Raw genomic sequence first — 11,168 nt, 5'->3', positions numbered from 1 at the left:
GACCTGTCTCTGCCTTACCATTCCAGTCAAAATCCCAGCAGCCCTCTGGTAGAAACTGACAGACTGTAAAATTCATATGGAAATGCAGAGGGCCTAGAAAAGCGAAAACAACTTTGAAAAAGGAGAATACAGTTGGAGAGCCTATACTATCTGACTTCAAGGTTCATGATAACGCTAGTAATCAAGACAGTGCTGGATTGGTGTCAAGACAGCAACTAGATCACTATAACAAAATAGAGAGCCCAGATACAGACCCATGCATACATGGCTGATTGATTTTCAACAATGGTACCAGAATAGTTCAGGGGAAAATGGGTAGTCTTTTCAACAAACTGTGCTAAAACAATTGGATATCCATGTGCAAAAAAGCTTCTTGGTTTTATACTTCACACCATGTTAGTAAGTATACTCCTGCCTAACGAATCACTCTCCCTTCAGGTTCTGTGCCTCTGGTCTCTTTCCTGAAATGCATCTCCAGTCTTCCCTTTGGGCTTTTCTTTCTGACAAAGTTAAATGGGTTATTCTCAAATTCTCATATCAGGAAAAGAAGACTATAAGACTATATACTTTGATTTCTTGTTTATCCAATTTTTTTTTTTTTTTTTTGCCCTGCTTCCCTTCTGCGCTGTCCCACTCACTAGTAATTCATTAGGTCTCTAGTATGTGTTCAATAAGAGGAAATCCTGGGTTTGCAAATATTCATGGTGCAAACTCTCCCTCCCAGTGATTACGAGTCCTCAGAGCAGGTATCAGTTGTTGCTGTGTTTCCTGTGCAGTGCTGGAAAATCAGTGCACACTATATCACATGATCTGCACAGCAAGCTTATGCGGGGATACAATTCCATTACTGCCTAGGCCCAGCTGCTTAGAGGAGCACTGGGCCTCAGCCCTGAAGTGGCCTGACCAAGGAGGTATTGCGACTTAGTGGCAGTCCTCAGACCCACTCCAGGCTTCCCACTGCTGTTGCGGAATCAGACAGGGCTGGATGGTTTCAGGCAAACTTCATCTTTCTTTGAGTTTCAATTACTTGATCCACAAAATGATGGCATCTTCCACACAGAACTGTTGAAAAAAAGTATGTGTATGTCGTGCCTAGCTCAGTAACTCTTGGTGCCCTTTACTGCCCCCCAGCCAAGGCTCTTTCTGAATACTTTTCATTTATAGATTTTTTCACCCTTATTGAGTCTGGAATGGGTCCCCTCCTTTATGAGAAACTGCCACAAAGTGGCCTACATCAGTGGAGAGACAGGAAACGGACATGATGATCAGTCATTAGATTTAAGAGTAGGAAAGAAGAGTCAGAAAAGAAATACTCCTGGGATTCAGAGACAGCACAGATCAGGGGGAGCCAGTCTCACTGGGAACAATTTGGGAGAGGATGAGGGTCTTGAGGTGCATATCTCTGTCTACCCAGCACCTGGCCTGTGCTTATTGAACTGAACCAGGCCTGTGAGAAAAGCACTATGGTCTGATGTGGCCTGAGCCAGGACAGGAAGGAATCCTCTCCTGCCTATCACACCTGCACCCCATTCCTTGCCCCGAGGACCACCCTAGAATTCCTGGAGCAGGCAGATGTCATTTGCTGTGGAGAAAGAGGGTGTCTAGGGCAGACCCACGGCCCAGCTTTGGGGGATCAGCCTTGGCTGGTGCACCTCTAATGGGGGGACCATGTCATATCACCCAATTCCAGGCACTTCCTAGACATCTGTTGCCAACCCTCCCCAACCACTCCACCCTTCCCCAGCCAACCCCAGCTCTGAAATAGGCCATCTGGGGCATGTCCACCCAGACTCAATCCTCATCTCAGGCATGTGGCCTGAATTTTTTCTGTCTCCCTGGCTGCCTCTTGCTTCTTATGAAGCAGCAGGCCTTCTCTGATTCCAGGATCCTGGGGGACACCGCTCCAGTCCAGTCTCATTTCCTATCAGCTGCCCAGGCCCTCTCTGGGCCCTGGGGATCCCTACATGCCTGAAGCTCACACGTGCACAGCCCATGAGCTCAGGTATCCAAAGGCAATATCCTGAAGGAACTTTTTCACAGCCTGCTTGGAGGACAGGTTGGCCTAAAGCAAGCAACTTTATACACTTGCTCATTTCTCGTTCCGAGTGTTGGTGAAAGGACCAGGAAACCACATTGCCAACCTGTTGGTGACAATTTTAATGGACTCAAATTTCCACTGGCCAAATTGGACCCTGTGCACCAAAAGACTTAAATTTGTATAACTTTTGACCCAGCAATTCTTCTAGGAATTTATCCTGAGAAAATAATTAGGCAAGTGTATAAACACGTGTATACAAGGTGGTTCATCAGAAGATTATTTCAAAAAGAGTAAAGACAACCTCTGAAATCCTGACATTAGGGGACAGGTCATTTTATATAAATTCATAGTATATCAATATAAATTAATAGTATATCAATAAAAAGGAATCTAAGTGACTATAAGAAATAAATGGTATAAATCCATATTTCTATCTCTATACAGAATGATCACAAAATAAGTGAAAAGTGGTTACATAGTATGTAATGATAATAGGTGGCACTTGTTAAGTGCTTACTATATGCCAAACACTATTCTAAGAACTTCCCAGATATTAACTCAGGTAAACTTCACACCACCTCTGGTTAAGAAAGAACTGTCACTGATCCCATTTTTACAGGGGCTCAAAGAGGTTCTGTGACTTGCTCAAGGCACACGCTAGATGCTGAGACCAGACAGTCTCCTAAATACCCTGATTTTTGCTTCTCAGTATAAGGTCATATTTGTCTTAAAAACAAAAGAAAATAGAAAGTATAAGAGTGTGTGTGTGTGTTTTTAAGAAAGACTGGAATGAAAATATTAATAAAAAATTATTAATTACTATGAGATGTTTTTTATTTAAAAAGAACTTCACATATGCTGTGGTTTTCATTTCAGGAAGATGAAGTTACCATGTGATATTAGAGTTCATTCCCCCAATTCTACACACTATCTGTGCTCACGAAGGGGTTGAAGAAGGAACACAGCTTTCAGATGGTGGGTTGAGGGAGACCAGAGTTCATTTTAACAAAGGATTATGAAGGATCATCTCTGTTTTTTTCCATTTCCTACGTACCACATAGGAACTCTCTTCAATCGTCTTCTGAATAGTTCAAATAATGTTTAGAATTCTCCACATGTTGAAGATATATTTAAAAATACAAAGGGCCCAGATGGAGGCCACCTTTAATGCTGTAGAATGATGTGTGGCATTCTTTGAATGTAAAACTACTCGCCAATTTTTTTTCCCTTTTTCTTCCTTATTTTGAGAAAAAGAGAAAGAGGAGACTGTGAAAGTGTTTGCAGAGCAGAGCAGTTGTCATTTCTTCTTTGGCCTCATTACGCTTCTGCATTTCATTCAGAAACTGTTTCCGGACCAGCTTCTCCAGGAGCCAGAGATTCCGAGGACCCTCCACCACTCTAAGTCCAGCTTTCCTACCTCCTGGTCCTAAGGACTGCCTTTCCTGAAATATTCCTCCTTATAGACTTCCCTGCAGCACTGTTTCTCTAAAAGTGAGGGTAACCAGGGGTCTACAGTGCTTTAAAAACAATGAATGACAGGATTGCTTGTCTGTGCCCAGCACGCAACAAAAGCGTCTATGTGAACTTCTCTGAAAATCACATCTGCCTATCAAGTAGGTGTGATTATCCCAAGTTTTCAGAAGACAAGTTGACAGAAACTTTGATGACTTGCCCAAGGTCCCACAACCCTAACTACCTACAAATTTGGCTTCAAAAATGAGGCATTTTCCTCTTTCCACTATCCTGCCTCACAGTGATTTACCTAGCTGAGTTGCTTTGCTTTCTTTCTTTGTTATTGTATTTTACGTTTTGAAATGGGAGAGTAAGTGGGAGGGACTTTGGACACAAGGGAGGGTGATTTTTTAAAGTAAAAATGTGACAGCATCTTTCCAGAAGTGGGTTAACTAGACAAATTTCAGAGTTTACACACACACACACATGCTGTCTCTCATACACACCCTGTCTGATGGCTTATGAATGCTGCTGCAGACCGTACTGATGGAGAGATGACCATGCCCTGACTTTAACACTCAGACGCTGCTGCTGGCCTGCACCACTTCCACGTGGTCACGGATGGAACACAGAGACAACATCAATAGAACAAAATATATGGTATTTATTAAACATGCGGCATAGGTTATAATATTAAAGTAGAGCATGCACGCACAAATTACTCATTTAACAACACCACCAGTTTATCCTGAAAACAGTACATGATTAAATTTCCACAACATACAAAATTCTCTTTTAGTGAAAGTGAGAAAGGAAAAAAAAATCGCAGGTTGAATAAATATAGTGATTTCAGCTGGCTCCATAAAGGCATAAGGCACAATTAAACCAATGGATTATATAGCACGTCAGAATGAAGTGTGTCTGCCCACACGAGGACCATCTCCAAGCATGGCTCCCACAGCCCTCCGCCATTGGCCCCATGAGGAGAGAGCACCTGCATGGTGACAGTCCTGTCTGCCCAGGGTCCAGCTTCCCCAGGTGCCCCTGCTCCATGAACAGGCTTCTCTGAACCAGAGAAGCACTGCCTCTAATACTTTTATGGGTAAATAAAACCTTCATGCTGTAACAGATGGCGCAAATAACATGAAATTTCAAATTAATGCCCTTTTCCCTCTCAACTGTAGTTGAGTAAAACAGAAAATAAATTGAGGGAATTCTCCTGGTGGGACTTCAGTGTCTACACACAAAGTGAAGGATGGCCCAGTCCAGAAGGGTACGCACGCTGGGTGTTTGAAATATGACCTTGAAACCTCTTTCTCTGTCCTCCCCCTGGGCCTCTGCCCCCGACTTCTTTCATGCTTTCGAAGTGGATCAGAACCTCAGCTATTTCATTCTGACTTACACTGCGTATAGGAGGAAGCAACAGTCACCCTTCCCAGACGTCAAGCTGCTGGGTTCCAGGGCCTTTGTCCCTCTGTAAAAAGTGCAGGTCTCCAGTGCCTAAGTCAGAGTTTTCTTCATGGTTAACTCCAGGACTCGTGTGTATGGGGTATAGTTCCTGGAAGGCATTGCAATTTCACGAGTCCTACCTGTTTGGCTGGGAAATGAAAAAAAAGGCAGGTCAGGAAGATGAAGCAAAACTCTCATACTCTCCACACGGTAACACAATTCTGGGAAATGGTTTCTCGACACTTAAAAATAGACTGCAATCAATGCAGTGGAAAATTTCATTTAAATATTATAAGAGGGGCCATAATTTTCAGCAACTTCTCAAGGTTGTGCCAGACATCAATGATTCAGAGAAGTAAAACACATACATTCAAGGAACTGTAATTTGGTGGGAAAGGCATGTCCATAAACAATTTTAATATGACGTGTTAGGTACTATAATGAAGACATTAAGAGCTGTGCTGGATATTCCCCATTTAAACATTCAGATCTGCTCTCCCTCATCTCCTCGTCACTCTGTGCCCTGGGGAGCTGACCTGAAGGTCAGCATCAGTGGGCTCCCTCACCCTTTAGCTTCCAGTAGTTGCTGCCCAGTTGGGAGATGGCAGCAGGGGATGACGGAACGGAGGAACAGAGAGGCCAGGACATCTGTTCCTCCTGGGCCGGGCTGCAGCACGGTAGTTAGCTACACTCTTCTAGCAAAGGCCACAGCTACAGCTCTCCCCTCTGTCACTTCTGTCAGCTTTCTCCCCATACCTCTTCAACCTTCCACTCTTGCTAGCTCCAAAGTACAGCATTGTCTGTTGATTTCCCTTAAAGCTGCCCAAACCTTTGTAAATAGTCTCTCTTATCTTCCTTTCCTTCCAGGACTCTGAGCAATACAAGAATTAATGTACTGCAGGCAAACTGAGAGCAGAACAAGTTAGCATCACCAGAAGGGTGTCTGGAAAGGCACAGGAATGAATCTTGAAGGATGTCTAGACATTCCTCAAATGGGTATGGAGAAGACGGGAATTCCAGGCAGAAGGGACAGTATGTGCAAAGGCAAAGAAGGGTGAACACAAAGGCCGTGGGTATGGGAAGGAGCAAAGGGGTCAGAATGGGAAGTGGCAGAAGATGAGGCTTGCTTGAGAAGGGCCCTGGATGCCCTGAGAAGGAGTTCAGAAGAGGACAGGCAGCCACTAAAGGTTTTTAAGGATGGTTATGATATGCTCACATTTTTATTCTAGCAAGATCCTTTGTTACTACTGAGGGATATCTGCAGGGTCTGGAGGCAGAAGGTAGGTTCGGAGATTTTTGTTATTTAAGAGGTGAGAGAGAAATCATAAGAACATGAATTCTAATAGCACTGGAAGTTAAGTAGCAAGAAAAGGTCAGGGAGATATTTGGGAGGTAGAATTCACCAGGATTTGGTAACTAAGTTGCACGAAATACCTCATTTCTTTTTCCTCCTGGACACATAACTCAACTACCTGTCCCAGACTCTTGCAATCTGGTGGCCCATGTGATTACATGGACAGAAATGATTTATAATACTTCTAGGTATAGCCTGTAAAAACTCTCTACATAACCCTCCATGTTCAATCTCTTCCCTTTCCTGCAGAGGATACAGTGTAAGGCCCAAGAGGACTCCAAAGCCCAGGCAGAGTCACTGGGTGGAAGAATCCTGGGTTCCTGAATGACTATGTGGAGCAAGGCCCATGCCAACCAGCTTTGCACTATGATGTGAGAAATAAATCTGTATTTTGCTAAGCCACCGAGATTTGTGGACTTTTTGCTAACAGCAGTCACATTCCTTACTCCAACTAATGCAATGACCAATTACATATATAAGGTATGAGTCAACTCCCTCTCCCCTAACATCCCATGCCCAGTCATTCACAAAGTAATATGGAACCTACTCCTTTAACTGTTTCGTCAGCTGTCTTTTCTATCCTCTCCACCACTGCCCTAGTTCAGGCTCTCATAATTTATATTTGCATATTGGAATAGTATTATTCTAAATGGTCTCCTGCCTTCAGTGTTGGCAAAGTCTTCGACTATCCATTTGCTGTCAAAGATATCCTCCTAAAAAGACATCTGGAGCTTATTACTGTTCCTCAAAGTCTCCCCATATAGACTGGTTGAAGTCTCAATTCCTCCACATTGTCTAAAGGCCCTCTGCCATTTCCTGATGTATCTCCTGTCTGGCCTTGCTGAGAAACACGTACTTCTCATCCTTTATCACACTGCTTCACATCTCTCTGCCATTCTCATGCTGGCCCCTCCACCTGGAATGCTTCCCTAATCAAATGGACCTGATGAATTCCTGCCAGTATTTCAAAACTTAAACAAAACATCACCTCCTTTATGACAATTTCCCCAGGTCTTTACACTAGTGACAGAAATGATCATTCCTTCATATGCTTCCGTTTCCTTGAACAGTGGTGTTCAATTTTCTACCCTACAAAGTTCACTTTTCCAAACTTTCCCATCTATAATATCTCCCATTACCCTGAAGTGATTTTCAAATATAGGGAGACAGCCTTTTAATGGGGTGTGTTAGAAGCTTGGGGGGAATTGACTTCCAATGTCTTTCCCCAAGCAATTCGATATGTCTTTCCTATACTCTCCTCCTCTCCCTGCCCACATGCACCTTGAAAATGACCATCATACAGGCTCTGACACACCACTGGAAGCATCTCATCGCACCCACTGGTCTACACGCCCTTTGTTAGTCATAAGTTCGTGAAGGATGAAATCCGTATCTCCCTCATCTTCATGATCCCAGAAGCTCTCTCAGGCCAGGCACAGAGCTATCACTATACCTACAGATGACAAGGGAAACCAGAGGACAAGAGATTCAAGGAGTGAGTAGGCAGTGTTGCCTGTCGCAGAGAGGAATCCATAAGATCTGGCAATTTAGGGGTCCCCAGTGACCTAATCGGGCAATTTAGTGTTGTGCCAGGGGCAGAAGCCAGATGGCGATTTGTGCCAACTCTTGTGAAAAGTCCACATAGCAGCAATAGTCTCTGGTGATAATATCCTAAAAGCCCATAAAATACACAAATATTTATAAAGGCAGACCTTCCGGATTTCAGAAACAGGCTCTCATATTTCAACCTTTCGAAAAGAAATGAGGTATTTTATTTTAGCTGATCACTGGGAAACAACAGGATATCAGCAACACAAACAATTTCAACCACAGAACTGAAAGTCAACCGTTTTCTTCAACACATTAAGGCTATTGTTAACCTTTAATTAATCCATAAAAGGGGCAGTTCCCCTGGGGGAAACAATAGCAGAGTCAGCAAATAAAGCTTTGACAAAAAGCTACTTTGTGCCCTGGCCTCTACAATAGAAATATGGAAATGTAGCCATTTTAAAGCACTTACTATGTGCTGGGCACTTACGACTATAGGGAATATTTTTCATTCTATCACACCTATTAAGACACAATTAAACAGTTTGCTAGAAGCCAAGTTTCACTAAGAGGCAAGAGAAAGAGAAGGCTTTTTTTTCACTTTTCTTTTTGAATGACCTGAAATTGCTCTCAATGGCTTTAATTAACAGATATCAAACTTTTCAGATCAAATTCTGAAGGCTTCTGTAAAAAAAATAAGTGTTTAAGAGGCCCTGAAATCACAGTAACTGTCTTCCCTCCCCTTCTCACTCTCCTTGTTCTATTATAAGATTCTTGTGCTCCAGAAATTTATGGGACATAAAGATTAGATGAAGGAGGGGGAGAATTTGAAGAGGACAAACTAAAAGAAAAGCTGAGAGCTGGTACTGAGTAGATGAGACAGAGAGAACACTGGCCGCAAGCAGGCTGCGAGCAGCGGGAACAGAAAGGGATGAAGCGAGTCATGAAGAAGTCAGCACCGTGAGGGAGCAAGCCTGCAAGCCGGGCACCGCAGTATCCTGAGCTCGGGGACCAGGCGGGGTGACGATGGCGTCTTCAGAAATATGAAAATGCAGCCACTACACAGGGCACTTTATGCCTGCATCTCAATCATCTCAGCACATTTCTGAGGGATTACTATAAAAAATTTCCCACTGTAGGTGAGGAAACAGATTCAGAGAGGGTAGAGATTTGCCCAACCCTGTAGATGGAGCAAAAGGCAGATGCAGGACTCAAAGCCAGGTGTAATGGCCAAGCCAGTGTTCTTCACGACTACTAAGAGACACTGACATTGACGGGAAAAAATGACACGCTCAGCTATGGATGTAGCGGGTATGGAGATAAGTGGCCACCAGCTGGGAGTGGCCAACAGGCAACTGGGAATGAGGACTTGTATGCAAGAGACAGGTATGGACTTCCTGATGGCTCAGTCACAGCGAGGAGAGAGGCCCAGCTGTGAGACCAGATGCCATCTTTGTAGGGACAACCAAGACAGAACCACCAGGAACTCCCAGGGTGAGGATCTGGGAAGGGAAAGAGGAGTGGTTTAAAAAAAGTTGGAAGACAGGCATGCATGTGTGGAGAGAACCAGGAGAGAGAAGCCCTACAGGAAGCAGACCTTCTGCTTAGGAAGAATTGTCAAATGCTGCAGAGAGATGGCTCAAATACTGACTGAGGGCCTGCCATGTGTGAGGCACTATTCTAAGTAGGTCCCAAGGAGACTGCAATCAGTGACATGGATGAAAATCCCTGCCCTCATGGAGCTTATGTTCTAGTGAGGAGAGGGAGAGTAAACAAAGAAATAAAACATAAGCAGCAATTGCTTCTTCAAGTCCTTTATTACATCAAACCACACTATAAAACACATCAGCTGCCTGAGTCCTCACTTGAGATTTATTGAGCAGCAAGAAAATGCTAGACTGGGGGATGGGAGCCTAGGGTCTCTGTCCACAGGACAGTGTTGGCAGAGACAGGGGATATGGAGAGAGGGCGTGGTTAATAAAAGGAGCTTGATGGCTCTACATGTAAAGGATGATTTCACCTGTTTTCAGCAGTGCATAAAAATAGAGCAGCTAGAAATACCATGTGACCCAGGAATTCCACTCCTAGGAATTTACCCTAAGAATGCAGGAGCCCAGTTTGAAAAAGACAGATGGACCCCTATGTTTATCACAGCACTATTTATAATAGCCAAGAAATGGAAGCAACCTAAGTGCCCATCAGTAGATGAATTGATAAAGAAGATGCGGCACATATACACAGTGGAATATTATTCAGCCATAAGAAGAAAACAAATCCTACCATTTGCAACAACATGGATGGAGATAGAGGGTATTATGCTCAGTGAAATAAGCCAGGAGGAGAAAGACAAGTATCAAATGATTTCACTCATCTGTGGAGTATAACAACAAAGCAAAAACTGAAGGAACAAAACAGCGGCCAACTCACAGAACCCAAGAATGAACTAACAGTGGCCAAAGGGAAAGGGACTGGGGCGGGTGGGTGGGAAGAGAGGGAGAAGGGGAATAAGGGGCATTATGATTAGCTCACATAATGTAGAGGGGGGCACGGGGAAGGCAGTGTAGCACAGAGAAGATAAGTAGTTATTCTATAGCATCTTACTATGCTGATGGACAGGGACGGCAATGGGGTATGTGGTGGGGACTTGCTAATGGGAGGAATCTAGTAACCACAGTGTTCCTGTATTAATGATAACAAAATTAATAAAAAAAAGAAGACAGAAAAAAAACCATAGAGCAGCTCTAGTTGCCAGTCAGATGCTACCAGCTGCAGCACAGTATGTCATACTTGCAGCTCTGAGGAGGTGTGAGTGGCCCGTTCACACTGCGCTGCTCCACAGTGAGGCTCTGCACCCAGTCCCTGGAACATGCTGGGACCCTCTGATGGCTCAGCTGACAGAGGCCTCATAAATACCTGGGTCTTCTAGAGCTTTATGCAGTGTCTGGAGGGTTCCAAACCACTGATAGTTTAATTGGAGAGCTCAATGCATATGGAAGTACTATACACTTAATTTAGCTATTGGTTCATTTAAAGAAATAACTAATAACTGCAAATAAAAATTAAGTCAATGAAATTGTCTTAGCACAGCCAAATTCACTTATATTTGATACAGTGTCTTATATTTAATAGTAATAATAGCTATTACGTATTAAGTGCTTAACTTTGGTCTAGTTACCATGCTAAATGCTTTATATATATGTTTTCAATTAATCCTCATAGAAACCCTATGAGATTTGATATTGTCACCTCCGTTCCCATTTTAAGGATAAAATAACTGAAGTTGAACAGAGATGAAGTAATTTGTCTTAGGGCTGTGCTCAGCCTGAA

At 43.5% G+C, this 11,168-nt stretch overlaps 1 protein-coding gene across 2 annotated transcripts in view; it reads right to left on the bottom strand.

Moving 5' to 3' along the window:
• Nucleotides 1-4,132: 4,132 nt before the first annotated feature.
• The window catches only part of MYZAP (myocardial zonula adherens protein), a 98,251-nt gene continuing 91,215 nt past the window's right edge, over nucleotides 4,133-11,168 (bottom strand). For both annotated transcript variants that reach the window (XM_073211903.1, XM_073211904.1), the window contains one exon: nucleotides 4,133-5,087. In XM_073211903.1, coding sequence (XP_073068004.1) covers nucleotides 4,991-5,087 — 97 coding nt within the window. In that variant the 3' untranslated portion in view covers nucleotides 4,133-4,990. The remainder of the gene's footprint in view (nucleotides 5,088-11,168) is intronic.

The sequence above is a fragment of the Manis javanica genome, chromosome 8 (genome assembly GCF_040802235.1).
Source record: "Manis javanica isolate MJ-LG chromosome 8, MJ_LKY, whole genome shotgun sequence".
NCBI lineage: Eukaryota > Metazoa > Chordata > Mammalia > Pholidota > Manidae > Manis > Manis javanica.
Note: the sequence above shows the minus strand (reverse complement) of the source record. Positions and strands in the feature narration are given on the sequence as shown.